At 37.8% G+C, this 19827-nt stretch overlaps 1 protein-coding gene across 5 annotated transcripts in view; it reads left to right on the top strand.

Moving 5' to 3' along the window:
• KCNMB2 (potassium calcium-activated channel subfamily M regulatory beta subunit 2) overlaps window positions 1–14354 on the top strand; it is a 303911-nt gene extending 289557 nt beyond the window's left edge. For all 5 annotated transcript variants that reach the window (XM_061415448.1, XM_061415432.1, XM_061415455.1 and 2 more), the window contains one exon: window positions 13052–14354. In XM_061415448.1, coding sequence (XP_061271432.1) covers window positions 13052–13336 — 285 coding nt within the window. In that variant the 3' untranslated portion in view covers window positions 13337–14354. The remainder of the gene's footprint in view (window positions 1–13051) is intronic.
• The last annotated feature ends 5473 nt before the right edge of the window (window positions 14355–19827 follow it).

Below are 19827 nucleotides of genomic sequence, written 5' to 3'. Positions count from 1 at the left end.
AGGAATTACTATGAAAGCAAAGAAATAAAACATGTCCTGCACTGCAGGAAATCAGAACCTTACAGTTCTGATGACTAACGTCATCAGAAAGCACCTTCTCATTCATTTATTGGCATTTTGAATATCTTTTTTTGTATAATGTCTGTTCAAGTCCCTTGTTTTCTATTGAATTGATTCCATTGGATTGTTTCTTCTTAGTACTCATTATAGGAATTATTTAAATCTAGATGCAAACTTTCCTTGATTGTTGTGTTGCAAATATCTTCTCTGGATATGAAATGTCTTTTCACTCTCTCTCTTAATGATGTATTTGAATGAAAGAAATTTCTAATTTTAGTGCAACCAAATCTTGTCCTTGTCAATATTTATTTTTCTTTTCTTTTTTCCTTTCTTTCTTCTTTCTCTTCCTCTTTCTTTCTTTCCTTTTCTTTTTTTTTTTTTCCAATCGTTTGACTGTCCTGCTGTCTGTTTAAAAAGTCTTTACCTATCCAGAAGTCATGAAGCCATTCTCCCAAATTATCTTCTAGAAATGTTATTTTTTTTTCTTTCACATTTTGAGTACAATCTGCCTGGAATTGATTTTCATGCAAGAGTCAAGTTTCTAGATTTTCTTTTTATTCATATGGACAATCATTTGCCCAAGTCCGTTTATGAAAAGACCACCCTTTCCTCACTGGATTATTTTTATGATTCCATTTTCCCCTCGATTTCCTTGGAAGTTATCTGTTCTATTACTGTTCTTTTAGTGTTTAGTCATTACAACTTGAAATCTTGACTAATCAAGGCTATTAAAACATTTTACCTTCATTTATTCTCTTTTCAAGTTACATATTATCATTTTTATTCTATATGTACCTTAAGCCCATGTAGATATTATATTGCTTTTGTATATGCTGCTGCTGCTAAGTCGCTTCAGTTGTGTCCGACTCTGTGTGACCCCATAGACGGCAGCCCACCAGGCTCCCCGTCCCTGGGATTCTCCAGGCAAGAACACTGGAGTGGGTTGCCATTTCCTTCTCCAGTGCATGAAAGTGAAAAGTGAAAGTGAAGTCACTCAGTCAAGTCCGACTCTTTGTGACCCCATGGACTGTAGCCCACCAGGCTCCTCCGTCCATGGGATTTTCCAGGCAAGAGTCCTGGAGGGGGTTGCTATTGCCTTCTCCAGCTTTTATATATCGTAGTTATCTATTTAGATGTGTCTTCTTCATTCCTTCTTTTATCTTTGGTCTTCTGTCTGGATCATTTTTTTCTACTTCCTGAAGAACATTCTTTAATATTTAGTACAATATCTTCTCTAAAGAAATCTCTGAAAGTATTCATTTGTCTGAAAATATTTTTGTTTCATTCTCAAAGTTTCTATTCATTGAGTATATAATTCTAAGTTGGCTGTTTTTTTGTTTCTGTACATTGAAAACATTCCATTGTCTTCTGGTAAGAATAATAACTATTTGGAAATCAGCTCTCAGTCTAATTGCTACTTCTTTGAAGGTAATCTTGGTCTGGTTTAAAGATTATTTTCTCTAATTCTTCACAGTTGAACTACTATTATGTGCCAAAGTGAACATTTATTTCTATCTTGCCTGCTTAGTGTTCCAAGGGCCTCTCCTGCTGTTCCTTGATGTTCTTTGACAATTTTAGGGGATCTTCAGTCATTATCTCATCAATATTTCCTCTGCTCTCATTCTTTCCTGCTTCTCCTTTTTAGACTCCAATGGACCATGTTAGGCATTCTCATTATATCCCCTGTATAACTTCCTGTCTCTTTAGTTTTTCCCTCCTTTTGTCTCTCTGTGCTTCTTTCTAGATATTGACCTATCTTCTGATTTGCAATTCTTTCCTCAGCTCTGACAAATCTATCATTAAACCCATAATCCATTGAGCTCTTAATTTCTCTCACTGTATTTTTTATTTCTAGAATACCTGTTTCAATCTTATTTTACACTTTCTAGTTTTCTGCAATATTCTAATTTTTGTCTTTTAAATTCTTCAATATTAAAAGTAAAATTGTAGTTATTTTAAAGTTTATTTTGATAACTTCAAGAAATCTGAAGACCCTATGGGCCTCTTCTATTTTTTGTTTCTTGATTGTTTTCATGCTGCATTGTAATGTCTGGCTATTTTTTATTAGATGTCAGATATCATATCTGAAAAAATATTTATAAAAACAATTTTAAGCCTAGTTTGATGTCATGATCTCATCTTTTCCAAAACTTATTTCCATTTGCTTTTGCAAGGCCCCTACCTACAAATCATGATCACCTCATTCTGACTACAACAACTGAAATATTCAAGTTTGAGCTGAAGTCCCTGTGAGGACCTATCTTCTTCAGGTTGACCATCACTCCTAGGATGCTGCCTTGAACTGTGCCAACCCAAGTGAATATGGGCCCACATTTGATAGGCTGTAATGATAATTCCTACCCCTAGCTCTACAAGGCTATCAACAATTCCATCCAGCCCTCTGGGATCTCAGTCCCTTTTAGAATCAACAGACACTCCAAGGGGAAAGGTAACACCAAACAGTAGGCTCACCTTCTTGGCCCAGTGATTCTTCACTCTCTGGTTAGCTGTCCTCTGCCTTTAATTAGAAGTATAATACGTACATTGAAAATACAGTTACTACCATGTCAAAAGGTCACTAAACCATGATCTTAAGGTAGCATGAGAAACATAAAGAATATTCCTGGGGAGGAAATTAAAATATTCTCCATCTTCACCTTTCCTTCCTATTACTATTCCCCAAGCTCACCAAAAATAGTAACCTTTCCTATAGTTACCAAGGAATGGGCATGGTTTTACTGATACATAAAGCACACTACTGAAAATGTTTGATTTGAGACAACAGGAGGCAAAGAGATATCAGTCAAGCTTTCTGCTTCTTTATAGAATGAGATTCAAAAGGATTTTATTTTTAAATTTTCACACTCTCTCATATATTCTTTTTCTTTAGCTTTTAAGCCCAGTGACCAACCTCTTGTCACTAGTACAACTGAAGCTGCTTAAGCTGATAAGCTGGCATGCTCTGGTGGAGCAAGTGACTGACTAACAATCTCTAGGAGCTGCAAGAAGGTTCAAGGGCCCCTGCCTCTCCTGGCAACGAGGCTGCCACTGGGATCATAAACAGTGGCTGAGTATTGATTCACTGTGGTTGTCAAACTTCTCAATGCTGATCTCCTTTGAGAGGTTAAAACTTTGTTTACCTACCAGGGATCCCCCAAAGTGCCCATCTGATTTAAGAGAATATTTCAAATGAATTTTTGTGCAAAACCAGAAAATATATCCATTTTTGATATGTAGTATAATACTATATGGGCTTCCCAGGTGGCACTAGTGGTAAAGAATCCACCTGCCAATGCAGGAGACGTAAGAGACGGGGATTCTATCCCTGGGTCAGGAAGATCCCATGGAGAAGGAAATGGCAACCCACTCCAGTATTCTTGCTGGGAAATCCCATGGACAGAGGAGCCTGGAGGGCTACTTTAGGGTCCATAGGGTTGCAAAGAGTCAGACACAACTGAAGCAGCTTAGCACACACACAAGCACAATACCATATTTTATACATATATCTATATATATATGTATATAATATAATTATAATAAGGAAGACAGCTATTCTGAGTGGAGAATAACTTTATGAATTAGCCAATTATTTAAAGCTCCAAACTCAACATCACCCCTCATTTTGTCACCCACTCTGAAGCCTTCTGGTTTCCCCACATGCAGAGAGTATACATATTTGGACCAGAATTTTTCAACCTCAGGACTACTAACATCTAGGGTGGAATATTACTTTGCTGTCTCTGAGAGAAGGGTGGAGACCTGATTTGTAGGTTGTAGGACGTTTAGCAGCATTCCTGGCTTTTACCCGCTAGAAGACTAGTATCATCCTCCTCCATGTGTGACAACTAAAACTCTCCAAACAGTGCCAGAACCACTGTTTTCAATTTCGTTTAGCTTTTATCTTGAATGCTGGGAGATTCTAAAATTTTAATCAAAGCTTGTAAGCACTGAGTTCCTCTGCACAGCATTTAGTAGGATAAGGATAAAAGGGAAGAAAATAAAGTGAGGTTGAGAATCTAAATGAGAGAAAAAGAGGGACCTACATTTATTAAGTGTCTATCATATACTATGTGCCAGCACTATGCTGAGAACTTTACAAAAATCATCTTATTTAATCCTAACTAAAACCCTACTCCTAAAGTAATAATAGCCATATTTTATCAAGAGCTTACAATATGCCAGGCACTGTATAAGGCTAAATATTTTATATGAACTCACTTGTTAAATGCAGCAGCAATCCCACATATTAGATACCACTACTATCATCACTTCACAAAATGAAGGTGAACTCAGAAAATGAAATAATTTTCGCAAAGTCACACATTCACAACTTAGGTCTAAATTAAAACTAAATCTCTTTACCTCAACATGATATCTCTTAAAAAGCAAAACAGCACATTCTCTTGAGAGAGTACAGATAAGAGCTTTAAAAATTATAAATTCTATGAAATATTTACCCTTCTGATGGTATATTTTAGTGAATAGGTGAGAATCCACGCCATCCCATCATATGTCAAGAGGTGTTTAGGATCAGGTAAAAGGCCATGAGCAAGGAATAGAACTATCTGTGTTCCACAGGGACAAAATTGTATATTCAACACCAGTTTACACAGAATGGATATTAGACAGATGTGCACCCTGCAAAGAGAGGGGGGAAATGTACCTGGAATTTTGACATACGACATCCTCATAATTAGGACCTTAAACTTAGGAATATTTATTGGATATTTGCTGAAACTGCCTGTGTACCATAGATTCAGAAATGATTCTGTGATTGACCAAATTTAGTCACTACTCACCAAAAGTGAATTGTTGCACAGCTAAGGGCATCTTTATGCAGAAATGGAGGGAAGAATGTTACCACAAACAGCTTGCACTGAGCATCAAGAAGAAAAACCTGGAAAATGAACCTAATTCTTTCCATTGCTGAGAAACAGGACCAGGGTGAAGGGCAAGGTCAGACTTGATATCTGACTTTCTCAAGGCCTAATTGGACACATCATGGACCTGAACGCTCCCCGGTTCAATCTACTGTGGTTCCTGACTAATCCTGAGGCTCCACATGGCTCCTATTTCATTAGTGAATTTCCTGGGTCTTTTAAGCTTCCCGTCTACTCCACATCAAGCAGAAATACCATAACAAATGTGAAAGCCCTGGAAAACACAGAAAAGGAAAACCTCTCTTGAGGGACCTGTGTCTCAATGCTGCAGGAAACCATATCACATAGCAGACTGTGAATACTGTTTTCCTCTCCTCTGTGAAACATTTCAAACAGTCCCACTTGCCAAAATCAAGCAGATACTACAAATGCAAACTTAAACTCTACACTAGATTTTGTGAGATTCACTTTTTTAAAAGTCTCAAACGGGAATGAAAATAACATCCCAGTTTACTCTCTCATCTCCTCTGTCCATCACTAGCGTTCAAAGAACTCAAAAGTTCAGAATATCCCTGTGGGCTAGAGTGCTCCAAGACAGACAGTTGGGCATCTCTACATCCTTTTAACGTAGGGATTATGTCCCCTTCTCCAGCACAGAACACAAAGCCTGGCACACCATGTATGCTTAATAAACATGTATACAGCACTCATTGTTTGAGGACACTGAAGAAGTCCTATCTGACTTCAGAACCAAGAATATTTATGTTTCACACGAGCAATACTTTTGTGTATATCTCATAGACATTGTGAACTAGCATGCCATAGATACCACAGAGTTCTGAGAGCAAATTTGTGGCCCACCTCGGTGAAGTGTAGAGTCTCCCTTAGTGGCTCAGAGGGTAAAGAATCTGCCTGCATGCAGGAGACCCAGGTTCAATCCCTGGGCTGTGAAGATCCCTTGGAGAAGGCAATGTCTACCCACTCCAGTATTCTTGCCTGGAGAATTTGATGGATGGAGGAGCCTGGTGGCCTACAGTCCATGGGATCCAAAAGAGTCAGACACGACTGAATGACTTTCACTTTCACGTCCCTTTCTGCAAAGTGTAGAGTTTTTACTGAGAGCCTTTTCAGCCTCATTGCTGTCCCATTTCATTCCTCCCAGCTTTGTCCTATTTCTCTCTAATGATCTGTTTCAAATTGCTGATGTTTTTCATGCCTATGCCCAGCATGCAACCTGGTACTTTAGAGGTACTCAAAAAGTATTCATTAGATTTCATTAAACTTAACTCCTCTCTGAAATAAGACACTGCCTTTTTAATAAAAGAACAAATGGAGAACAAACCCTTTCCCTTAGGTGATCTTGAGAATTGACAGCTCCCTTCCTACTGTCATAAGGGAAAGGAGGCTGACCAGTGAGGTTGTCCAGCCAAACATTCCCCTCTTACTGCCCACACTCATCCCCATGGCTTTTATTTTTGGGTTGAAGGCCTGTCACTTTTTGCTTCACACTTGCCTAGTGAAGCATGTCTAAGCAAACACCCAACAGGTACTGTCTCAAAACTTCTGTCCATCACAAGAATAAAAATAACTCTATCCATGTGAAAGATTCTGGAAGGGAGGCTAAGAAACAAAAACCTTCAGTTCTTTTCCAAAGAACGGGAGAGGAGATGCAGTTGCTGGATCTTTGTTGGAAGGGAAAGGACAGTCAGAAGAAGATGACAGGACCCAGGTTTCCTCAGCTGGAAGACGAAAGGTCATGCTGTGGGGCCATCTCTGTATTTTCAATACTAAAGAGAATTTAAGAGATCGGGGAAAGTACAAAAGTTTATTAACAGAATTGAGGATTGAGAAGAAAGATGAGTCTAAATCTTCCCCGAATGGCTGCCTCAGAGTTTTGCTAGGTTTCTATAGTCGTAGTGTTAGTTGCTCAGTTGTTTCCAACTCTTTGCAATCCCATGGACTGTAGCCCAACAGGCTCCTCTTTCCATCAAATTCTCAAGGCAAGAATACTGGAGTGCGTATCTGTTCCCTTCTCCAGGGGACTTTCCCATCCGAGGGATCAAACCCAGGTCTCTTGGCATTGCTTGAAACTTCTTCACCACGTAAGCTACGAGGGAAGCCCCTCTGTAGTCATATGTTAGGCACAAAAGAAGGGCCTATAGCCATGTTAAAGGAAAAAAGAAAAAGAAAGAAAGAAAAAAAATATATATATATAAACAAATTTTAAGTGGTGTTCAAGTGTCTTCAGTTCAGTTCAGTTGCTCAGTCATGTCTGACTCTTCACAGCCCCATGGACTGCAGCACGCCAGGCCTCTCTGCCCATCACCAACTCCAGAGTTTACTCAACTCATGCCCATTGAGTTGGTGATGCCATCCAACCATCTCATCCTCTGTTGTCCCCTTCTCCTCCTGCCCCCAATCCCTCCCAGCATCAGAGTCTTTTCCAATGAGTCAACTCCTCGCATGAGGTAGCCAAAGTACTGGAGCTTCAGCTTTAGCATCATTCCTTCCAAAGAAATCCCAGGACCTATTTCCTTTAGAATGGAGTGGTTGGATCTCCTTGCAGTCAAAAGGACTCTCAAGAGTCTTCCCCAACAACACAGTTCAAAAGCATCAATTCTTTGGTGCTCAGCTTTCTTCACAGTCCAACTCTCACATCCATACATGACTACTGGAAAAACCATAGCCTTGACTAGATGGACATTTGTTGGCAAAGCAATGTCTCTGCTTTTGAATATGCTATCTAGGTTGGTCATAACTTTCCTTCCAAGGAGTAAGTGTCTTTTAATTTCATGGCTGCAATCACCATCTGCAGTGATTTTGGAGCCCCCCAAAATAAAGTCTGCCACTGTTTCCACTGTTTCCCCATCTATTTCCCATGAAGTGATGGGACCAGCTCAACTGGAATTCCATCACCTCCACTAGCTTTGTTTGTAGTGATGCTTTCTAAGACCCACTTGACTTCACATTCCAGGATGTTTGGCTCTAGGTGAGTGATCACACCATCGTGATTATCTGGGTCGTGAAGATCTATTTTGTACAGTTCTTCTGTGTATTCTTGCCACCTCTTCTTAATATCTTCTGCTTCTGTTAGGTCCCTACCATTTCTGTCCTTTATTGAGCCCATCTTTGCATGAAATGTTCCCTTGGTATCTTTAATTTTCTTGAAGAGATCTCTAGTCTTTCCCATTCTGTTGTTTTCCTCTATTTCTTTGCATTGATCGCTGAAGAAGGCTTTCTTATCTCTTCTTGCTATTCTTGGGACCTCTGCATTCAGATGCTTATATCTTTCCTTTTCTCCTTTGCTTTTCACTTCTCTTCTTTTCACAGCTATTTGTAAGGCCTCCCCAGACAGCCATTTTGCTTTTTTGCATTTCTTTTCCATGGGGATGGTCTTGATCCCTGTCTCCTGTACAATGTCACGAACCTCCATCCATAGTTCATCAGGCACTCTATCTATCAGATCTAGTCCCTTAAATCTATTTCTCACTTCCACTGTATAATCATAAGGGATTTGATTTAGGTCATACCTGAATGGTCTAGTGGTTTTCCCTACTTTCTTCAATATAAGTCTGAATTTGGCAATAAGGAGTTCATGCGGTAGTTTGAGCATTCTTTGGCATTGCCTTTCTTTGGGATGGAATGAAAACTGACTTTTTCCAGTCCTGTGGCCACTGCTGAGTTTTCCAAATTTGCTAGCATATTGAGTGCAGCACTTTCACAGCATCATCTTTCAGGATTTGAAATAGCTCTACTGGGATTCCATCACCTCCACTAGCTTTGTTTATAGTGATGCTTCCTAAGGCCCACTTGACTTTACATTCTAGGATGTCTGGCTCTAGATGAGTGATCACACCATCATGATTATCTGGGTCATGAAGATCTTTTTTGTATAGTTCTTCTGTGTATTCTGCAAGTGTCTTATATATAAAATTATTATTCCTATGTTCCTTTATGTTATGTATCATGCACTCTAAAATAAAATTTTTCCTAGACCACACTTTCCATCAAAAAAGAATGATTTAAGAACTCCAGGATTTTTATCTTTTCAATCTACATTACATTTTTCCAACTAAGCGTAGATCACTTACTCAAATTTTCATTTGTTGAAATGCATTCTACATACTCCAAACTAATCACATAAATGATGAAATCATAAGATCACTAAATCCTTACCCCAAATTCATACCAGTCTTAGAAACAAACACATGGCTATACTTTGAAGCAGAAATCTAGAATCCTAATGTAGGGTGTAGCATAACATCAGATCTCTTTGGACACAAAAACAAGGAACACGTGACAAGAGTTACCAAACAAGTCTGTTCCTGTAGTCATTTTACCATCCTTAAAGTTTCTGTTCTTTAGTATGGAGCATGTAGTTAAAGACTTTATAGATCATACAAACAAATGGGACATTTCAATAAAAGATTTATTAGTAAAAACTTATTGAGGCTTTATGCATGTTCATAATTTAACCCTCACACACCCCTGCCAGGAAGCCTCCTGGCATCAATATATACAATTATTAATTATATATAATATTAATTAATTATATATAACATTAATAGCTTAATATATATATTATATATATAATATAACCATATTATATATATATAAAGAAGTTGATTCTGAGGAATCAACAAGCCAAGTAACTTGGTTATAGAAAAACAGTAACACAGTAACCAGATCTCCTGATGACATGTCAGGGGCTTGTTATACTACCTCATACATTCACAAGCACAAAATGTCTCACCAATAATAAAAGCAAATGAATTATTGACATATGGTAGAATTTCCAGGGATAATATTAGTCTAGTGTGAGGCAATTTATGTATGTTGAAAGGTGGAGAGTGGCATGGTTAGAAAAAGCTAAAAGCACAAGAGCAGAGGAATCTTTTCTCCACTAATAATGTGGAGCTGCATTTCTAAGTGCCACTGGCCATGAGGACCCACATCCAACCATATGGGACACGCCTCATCTGGCTAGTCCTTAAACACATGCATTTGAGACCTTGATGACTTCAAACTTTAATAAAGCAACTTCTCTATTACAGCCTTGCTAAATGGTCTCAAAAATAATTTATATCTCATTGTATCTGGAAGAATCTTATGTAGTGACAAAATTATTGTCATTGGCTGATAAACATTTATCCAAATAAATTTTAAAGTCAAATCAATTCACAAGAGCATAAGAAATGAAAAAAACTCTATTTTTAATGGAATGCCATTTTTATTGAAATCATTTCAATAACTTAGTACTGTTAGCCACTAAAACTACTACTATAAACTCTCTTGGTGCCAAAATATAAAGAAGCCTGATGCATTTATATTCTAAAGTGGCTCATTTTTAATTCAACCACAAATGTCTTTAAATTTTTTTAACGCTTTCCGAATCAAAGCATTAAAAAAAATTATAGACATGATCTGGGCAGCTCTAAAGAAGGAAAAATATAAAGGTATCCCCTTATTATTTTAAACCCTTTTGATCCAGAAAGCATCCAACTGGTAGAAAATTTGTTTCACAGCAGTCATAGGCCAATTTTTATACCAAGTTATAACTCGCTGAGAAATTCTGCTTTCTTGGGGACACTTTCAGACCCTTAATGTTGTGCTAGCACCAGGTCTTTGCAGTACTCACATTTATGAGTGTACTCACATTTATTCTTTGCTGATTAAATCTGAAATTATCAACCAGCCCTTGTATGAGAACATTAAGCCTTGTTTACAATGAATATCAGTATGCACATTCTCCTTTCTTAACTAATTGCAGAATCTTCCTGATGTTTATAGAGAAATAATCTAATAATTATTGCACAGTAAAAAAATTGAGGTGCCAGAATACCCACTAAATGGGGGGAAAGTGAAAGTGAAAGTGAAGTTGCTCAGAGCGTGTCGACTCTTTGTGACCCCATGGACTGTAGCCCACCAGGCTCCTCCCTCCATGGGATTCTCCAGGTAAGAGTACTGGAGTGGGTTGCCATTTCCTTCTCCAGGAGATCTATCCCGACCCAGGGATCGAACCCAGGTCTCCCGCATTCCAGGAAGATGCTTTAACTTCTGAGCCACCAGGGAATCGGGGAAAAGAGTCATTCAAACATACTCCATTAGCAAAACTCATTCCATTTCTTTTATATTTCCTTTCCATGAAATATACAAGTCTAAATCGGTGTCTGGAATTCCAGAATCCTGCCCCAAAGCTTCCATCAGTGTCCCTCGAAGTTCACCAACAGCTCATCTCATCTGTGTCTCTTTTTACAGTCCTATGAGTTGTGTACAGTACTGTACAATCCTAGGAGTGCCAGTGAGACTGTAAAAGTCATGTTGTCAATATTTAAATCACATCTTATAAACTGGTAATATCAGTAAGATATATGGGTTTTTTTTTCATGAATTCAGTGTAGTATGACAATTTTCAACAGAGAATAACAGTGTTTTAATGATGCAGCATAGTTTTCTAATTCACATTAAAATAACCAGTTCATCAGCAATCTTGTCACTAACCATCTTAATTCAGATAAATCAATTAAATTAACCATTTGATAATGCGTATAACAAGGAATAGGAATGTTTTTCCTATTGGGAGGCAATAAAAACCCTTTTTTATCATAAAGAGGGTAAAGACTTAACTAAGGCCCACGTATGTCCCAGAGAAGTGACTTAAATCACTTTTTTCCTAACTTTTTTTAAAAAATAGATTCATTATTATATCAGTTTTTTCACTGCTCATTTACAGACCAAGGAAGAGGGTCACCGAGATTTCATCTCCTCAAAGACTGCTTTTTTTTTTTTTAATTGGAGTATAGTTGATTTACACTGTTGTATTACTTTCTGTTGTATGGTAAAGTGAATGAGTTATACATGTATCTACTCTTTTTTAAGGTTCTATTCCTAATACATCCTTATAGAGTCTTGAGTAGAGTTCCCTGTGCTATATAGTAGGTCCTTATAAGTTATCTGTTTTCTATATAGTAGTGTATATATTTCAGTCCCCATGGTTTCCTACATCTGTAACTTTATTTCTGTTTTATAAATCAGTTCGTTTATACCATTTTTTAGATTCCACATATAAGCAATATCATACAATATTTGTCCTTCTCTGACTTATTTCACTCAGTATGCTTTTTAATTTAGGAAAATATATGCAAAAACATATCTATAAATAATAAGAAAAACTACAAAGTTCCTTAATTCCATCTGTACCAAGAGAAGAGGGAGAGAGAGGAGAAAGAGAAAAAGAGAGAGAGAGAAAGAGAAAGAACAGGAAGAGGGAAAAGAGGGGGAAAATATCATCAGGAGGGGACAGGGCAGAAAAGGGAAAGAGAGATACAAAGAAAGAAATCAAAGGATATAGGTACGTAGGAAAAAAAGAGAGGCATATAGAAGAGAGACAGCAAGAACGATAATAGGTGAAAAGATCAAAGAAAAGATACTTTAAATTCTTAGATGAGTGCTAGTTTAAGAGTAAATTGAATTAATTCTGCTTTATTTGTCCGTGCTTTATGGAAAAATTTACTTTGTCAGTGCTAACTAGGCATGAACTATTTATCACAGCTCTTCAACTATTCAATATCCCTACACTTTCCAAGATTCGTTTTTAGCAACTCATCAGGGGTATAGTTGTCTTCTTGGCCAAGGTGATTTGACTGCAAATAATCAAGCCAAGCCAAAAAAGACAAGAGTAAACTACTTTCCCTGAGAGAACTGGCAGCTTTTGATATTACATGGACAGTTGTGGACAGATATGATGAAAGGCTGACACTCTATTCTGTGGAAAAGTATATTCACTGGAGAATAACACCATGCTTAGCTGTGGCAAAATGAATCCACTTGAGTATTTGATTTTAATCAATATTTAAACTATATGAATGAGCTATCAAAGTACATCTTGGTCAAATACCTTAAAGCATTGTTTTAATCAGTGTGTGAGTTCTCAGAGTTTCTGGAGGCACTAGTTTGAATATATATATATTTTTAAAAATCATGCTTATTTCACAGATCATTAAGTTGGCCTCTACACCCCTCCTCGTACCAGATACACACACACACACACACACACACACACACACACACACACAGTATTTTCTGGTGACAGTTTATCTCATTTTCCACAGTGCTCCTATATACCTAAGTGTGGAAAAAATTTTGAAGAATCCATGTCCCTGGTGAATGTTGTCATGGAAAACTTCAGGAAGTACCAACACTTCTCCTGCTACTCTGACCCGGAAGGAAACCAGAAGAGTGTCATCCTAACCAAACTCTACAGTTCCAACGTGCTGTTCCATTCACTCTTTTGGCCAACATGTATGATGGCTGGGGGCGTGGCAATTGTTGCCATGGTGAAACTCACACAGTATCTTTCCCTGCTCTGTGAAAGGATCCAGCGGATCAACAGATAAAATCAAAGTGGATGAGATCATTTTCTTTAAAGCTCAAATACTGTTTTCTTTCATTCTTCACCAAAGAACCTTAAGTTTGTAATGTGTAGTCTGTTATGAGTTCTTTAATATATTCTTATACGTAGAGCAATAATGCAAAAGCTGTTCTATATGCAAACATGATGTCTTTATTATTCAGGAAAAGAAATAACTGTTTTTTGTTGGTTGGGTTTTTTCTTAATCTTGGTTCAATGCTGGAACTAGTACTTCCTTCTCTCCTTCTGCCAAAATCGGGCTCAGTTATTTATTTGCCAAGCTTCATGGAGGAACATAGGCAATATCAATGGGACAAGATCTGTGCTCAGAGTTGTCAGATCTCTTGATATTTCTGCAATATTTTTTGTCATTCATTGTTTACTAAAGCTGCAGCCAAAAATATTTTTTCTTTCCTTACTCTAAACTGAGCCCTGTAGCAAGCGAAGGGACCAGATTTCCTAACTAAAGGATGTTGTGCGTTTTCTTTGTATTTCTACCATATCACTGTAAAGAAGAGGGGATTCCCAGCAGCTATTTTTTTCTTTTATTACTTTGTACTCATAACTTTAGATTTTTTAACTGATTTCCAAAAAATAAGCTGTTTTCATTAACCAATTCTATAATCTCTTCCTGTGATTTAATAGAAAATGAACAGAGCCCTTTTCCATGTAAGACCCTGCTACTGTGTGAGAAGCTAACATTTACCAGGAGTTTCATTACCTGTGAACTGACAATGTTGAATACAATCCAGGAAAGTCTATGTTACTAAGATATTTGTGTGAAAATCTTTATTCCATTTCAATTGAACTGTTAGAATTAAGATCTTACTTGCTGGTCAAGACTGGTGGACTGGTTTCAATGGATAAATCTATCATGGCAAATTAACATGTTAGAATGTTGCTTTTGAGAATTCACGTTTAAATTAATGAGTATGTAGTCTCTCTTTCTGACAAGTATACCCCACTGGGATTTTAAAATTATAGCAGAGAATATTTGTCTCATCTACATGCTTTACTTTTCTATTTACAATTCTCTTTTTTTGTTGTTAGGTTTTATACACAATTTTTCCCTAACACACACTTGGACTGAATAACAGATTTCAAGGAAGCTTTTGTTCACACTGCCATTCACATTGTGTTTGGAGTCGGGAGGGGGAAGGAAAATGAGGAACTGGGTTTTAGACAAAAACGTTCCATCTTTTATTTAACATCAATATCAGAAGAAGAAGAACAAACATCTGTCTTTCTCATCTATATTTAAGTACCTTTTTATATATAAGTACCTTTTATAATCAAGGTTTTCTAGGTATTGCAGAATTTTACAAATCATATGTGTGGAATGAATAGTGAAACTAACCTGATGAAATAGAAAGGATTCTGTGATATTGTAATTCTTAGTTTGATTTTCAAAAACAAATCCATAGGGTATAATCGGGACTGCAAATGTGTAACTAAAACTTTTTTTAAAAATCCATTACATTGGAAAGATTTCACTACCTCTTGCATTCTAAGCTGATAAGCCCAAGGTAGTCCAAAAACCTATGATTCACTATTTTTAAAGTTATTTTGGCTTCCCTGATGACTCAGCAGTAAAGAATCTACCTGCAATGCAGAAGACCTGGGTTCAAACCCTGGATTCGGAAGATCCCCTGGAGAAGGAATGGCAACCCACTCCAGTATTCTTGCCTGGGAAATCCCATGGTCAGAGAAGCCCCTGGTAGGCTATATGTGACCCATGGGATCACAAAGAGTCAGACACGACTGAGCAATTGAGCAAAGAGATTATAAAGAACATTCCCTTTTTAACTCTCAAACACATACACATGATATTATAAATACTTGGAAAATATGGAAAACTCAATTCTGAGTTCATCTTAAAAACTTAATTCTGACGATAATAGAGAAATCTTTGTGACTACAGAGCTAAAAATTTGTAACCTTTAATGTATCTTGGGCTCCCTTCAAGTGATCCAAGAGTGAAACACATGCAAGTAAAATTATTAGGTGAGTTAATTTTTCTTTCCCTCTGAGATTTTTATTAAAAATTCCCAACTGATGTATCAGATAAGATTGTAGAAATCTCAAAATAATGACACCCAGAAGAAGTTAACTAGTGCCTTCTTGAATTCCAACAAAGAAACAACCTCTTGGAGTAACTTAAATATATATAAAACTAAATACTCATTATTAAATGAGAAAGAACTGAGGCTAATAATGTTTTAAATGCTTTGCATGTGTTAAATAACTTAATCTTTATAACAATCCAATTAAGGGAGCACTATTATTATCCCATCCTACAGATGAGAATGTTGAAGCACAGAGATATTTTAAGTAACTTCCCCAACAGATACTAGGATGAGAAGTGAGAAAATACCTAGCTTGTAGCTTTCAAATTGTGGCAATCATTCCCGTGGCTTTGGAGTTTTTCAAATAACACTCACAAAGTTTGGAAGGGAAGCAGGACTGAGCAGACAATTTTTAAGCTGAACCTGTTCTATCCTTTCACATTTGCAGCAACTATAAGGAATACTACAAAGTATACCATTGACTTCTCTCTTAAGAATTAATTTATAATCTACTGGAAGGGTCAAGATAATAGATACCAAAAAAAAGCAGAAAACAGGTCTTTAATCCGCATCAGTGTGGATAATATTAATATCTACAGAGGGTTGGTATGAAGCTTAACCAAGGAAGGTATAAATTAAATGCTTAGCACTGTATATAATATATAATAGATGCCTGCTGCTGCTGCTAAGTCGCTTCAGTCGTGTCCAACTCTGTGCGACCCCATAGACGGCAGCCCACCAGGCTCCCCCGTCCCTGGGATTCTCCAGGCAAGAACACTGGAGTGGGTTGCCATTTCCTTCTCCAGTGCATAAAAGTGAAAAGTGAAAGTGAAGTCGCTCAGTCGTGTCTGACTCCCAGCGACCCCATGGACTACAGCCCCCCAGGCTCCTCTGTCCATGGGATTTTCCAGGCAAGAGTACTGGAGTGGGGTGCCATTGCCTTCTCTGATAGTAGAAGCCTACCAAATGGCAATTATTACTATTAATAGTAAAATGAAGAAGTCATTTAACAGTATAACCTTTAGTAGTATATGGTCTCTTGAAGTTGTTGTTGTTGTTGTTCAGTCGCTAAGTTGTATCCATCTCTTTGCAACCCCATGAACTGCAGCACACCAGGCTTCCCTGTCCTTCACTATCTCCCTGAGTGTGCTCAAACTCATGTCCATTGAGTCAGTGATACCATTCAACCATCTCATCCTCTGTTGTCCCCTTCTCCCCTTGCCCTCAATCTTTCCCAGCATCAGAGTCTTTTCCAATGAGTCAGCTCTTTGCATCAGATGACCAAAGTATTGGAGCTTCAGCTTCAGCACCAGTCCTTCCAATGAATATTTAGGGTTGATTTCCTTTAGGATTGACTGGCGTTAGACTCGCTTAAAATGTCATTATGCCCAAAACTCACACTAACACATAATCCTTAGCAGGGATTCTAATCCTTAGCAGGGATCATCTAGCAATAGGGACAGTTACTACTTGAATCCTATCAGAAATGAGATAGGTTACCAGCTAATAAGACAATGCTAAATGTTCTTCTGATAACTTTTTGAAATCTGCCTCCCTGTATCTACTCACTAAATCCACCCAAAACCAGATCAACACTGCTATAACTAACTTATTCTACTAGTATTCTTTTATTTAAAAATGGAGGGAGGGTAGGAAAGAGCAACTTCCATTTGCTTAGAATATAAGATCATGGAAAATAATTCAGCCAGAATTAGGACATAAATAAAAATTTATAAATGTAGCATAAATGACATCAATTTTAAAAGGTTAATAATATAATCATTAGAACCTAAGCAATCACAAATGACTTAAATTGATAAGCTAGTCAAACCCTTTAATGTCCGTGTGAATATTATTCTTACAATGCCTCTCACGTATGAATAGGCCTTCTGAAAATTAGCACTATCTGAAATTTTACATTATGTCCTTATTCAACTGTGTGACAACCAAGCTAAGTTATCTAAGTAACCGGATTACTTAGGAGAATAGATGTTTTCCTAACAAAATGTTGCTACAATTGCACCATGGGTTCATCTTGGCTAGGGTGTCATTCTCCAGTGCAATGCCAAGGAATTGAAAGGAAATGTCAATCTCTGCAGTTTTGATAATGACTTTATGAGCAAGTGTTTCATTTAGGTAGGAAAAGAAGTTGTTCTCTCAAACAATACAATCATTTAATTAGGGCTTCCAGACCTATTCTTTAGCCAAGTTCTAAAACAAATTTAATCCCCAAACTCTTGCAAGTTGTAATATGACATGTTTCCAACATAGTAGGAGATCTGACCGTAGAGGAAGTTTCAAGGTCCTCTGCACAATCCCACCAGCTATTAGCACAATTAGTAGTACCAGAAATTTTTGTAGGTAGAAGTCACAATGTCTCTTCATAAAAATCTCTCCCTCACACTACCTCTGTCTCTCACTATTTGGCTCCCTCTCTTTCTCTCTCCCCACTTCCCCTATTCTCTTAGCTCTATTTCTTCTCTTGTTAAATCTCTGTACACAGCAAAGATGACCCCCTGCAATTACATGTTCACAAAATCCCTTGTGGTTATAATCAAAAAAGGAGAACCATACTCAAATTTTACTTCACAATTTTTCTATGAATCTTCCAGTTATGTCATAAATTGTTTTTAATCCTAATTTTCACTCAATGAGAGATACGGGAATATTTTGGCTTCTATCTGAAAGGTTCTCTTAGGGGCAACTGATATCATCCTAAGAGGAAAGAATTAACAGGAAAAATAAACTAGTTTAAAAGAAAGGATATGGGGAAAGGATATTTGGAATTAGAAAAGCTAATGTAAGCAACTATCACTATTCATCAGTTACTAAAGAATGTCTCTGTGTTTTTCTTAAGGGCCTTATGCTTCGGGGCTGATGAATACCCATTTAGACTAGCACAGATTCTGTTGCCCCATTTATTCCTTGTTTTGGAATAAATTCATTCAAGGAGCATATGAAGAGACACAGAGACAGGTTCTCCCTACCCCTTGGGTTTCTCACACATCATAACATTTAAGCTAACAGTTCCTTTTCAGACCGTGCAGTGAGAGAGCTGGTTACAGAGACATCAACAGGAAGCTTCACTCACCATCTGCAATACTATGGTGAATTCAACATCTAGACATTCATATAATACCCTCAGCTTAGGTCCGCCCCAATTCATCTACCTCCTCCATTAGAGTGTCATCAAAGCTCAGCTGTTTTATTTGCTGTGCTAAAAACCCAGCAGTTTGTGAGGCAGCTGCAAGCCCTGACACTTAGCTCCTTCCCATGGTGAGCAAACAAACAGACTGTCCTGCTGCCATCCTTGAGCATGACAGAGGCATCATTTCAAAACAATGAACAGTGTCTGTTTCCAACCAAAAGCATTCAGCTGCTGTGGCCGACATTTAACAATGCTAAGAAGAAAGCCAGATTAGGGACTCAGACTTACATGTAAAATATACTCTTTCCTTTCCAACAATTGTGACAGACACAGAATTTGGTGCAATTGCTACACTTAGGTCCATTTCTAGAAAGTCATAATCAGCTGGGAAATTTCAACTTCCTAGAAAAAGAGAGCACCCTAAATACAGCTTGGGCAACTGTATCCAGAATGCTGGATCAGGTTGCCATTTCCTGCTCCAAGGGATCTTCCAGACCCAACTGTTGATGGACATCAACTAAGCTGACATCAAATTCACATCTCAGGAGCCAGGTCCAGCTCAGCCAGTCAAGGCCACTCAGAGCAAACCAGTTTTGTGTTGTGTGCACGCTCAGTCACTTCAGTCGTGTCCGACTCTTTGCGACTCTATGGACTGTAGCCCACCAGGCTCCTTTGTCCATGGGATTTCCCAGGTGAGAATACTGGAGTGGGTTGCCATGCCTTCTCCAAGGAATCTTCCCAATCCAGGGGTTAAAACCACATCTCCTACATCTCCTGCACTGGCAGGGGAGTTCTCTATCTGGGAAGCCACATGGGTTTTGTGTTAACACCAACCAAAATAAAAAAGCCTTCCAATTCTCAATTTCTTTGAAAATGTCATGATATCTGACTGAATAAATAACACTTTGAATACTAACAAACCCTCAAGTTATCCTGGCAAACATCCAAAACTATTTAGAAGATTCTTCTTGGTATTTGTGAGAAGTCCCATGTCCAAATCATCCAACAGTGGAAATTAGCAACTCTCTCCGCTTTTAAGAATGAAGTATTTTAATAGTTGAATAGCTTCAGAAACTGCCAGCATTTACCACTAAACTCAATTAAAAAAAAAAAAAAACCCATGGAGATTGGAACAAAGGGGCCCTTTGAAAGATCAGGTAGAGCCAGCAATTTACTTTACCTCTGATATCAGTGTAGCTTGTGATCCCTGAAGAGCAGCCACTGGGCAAACTACAACCTACCTTCACATGGGCATTCCTCCCA

This window comes from Bos javanicus, chromosome 1 (genome assembly GCF_032452875.1).
Source record: "Bos javanicus breed banteng chromosome 1, ARS-OSU_banteng_1.0, whole genome shotgun sequence".
NCBI classification, from domain to species: domain Eukaryota; kingdom Metazoa; phylum Chordata; class Mammalia; order Artiodactyla; family Bovidae; genus Bos; species Bos javanicus.
This window is presented reverse-complemented; position numbering and strand designations above follow the sequence as displayed.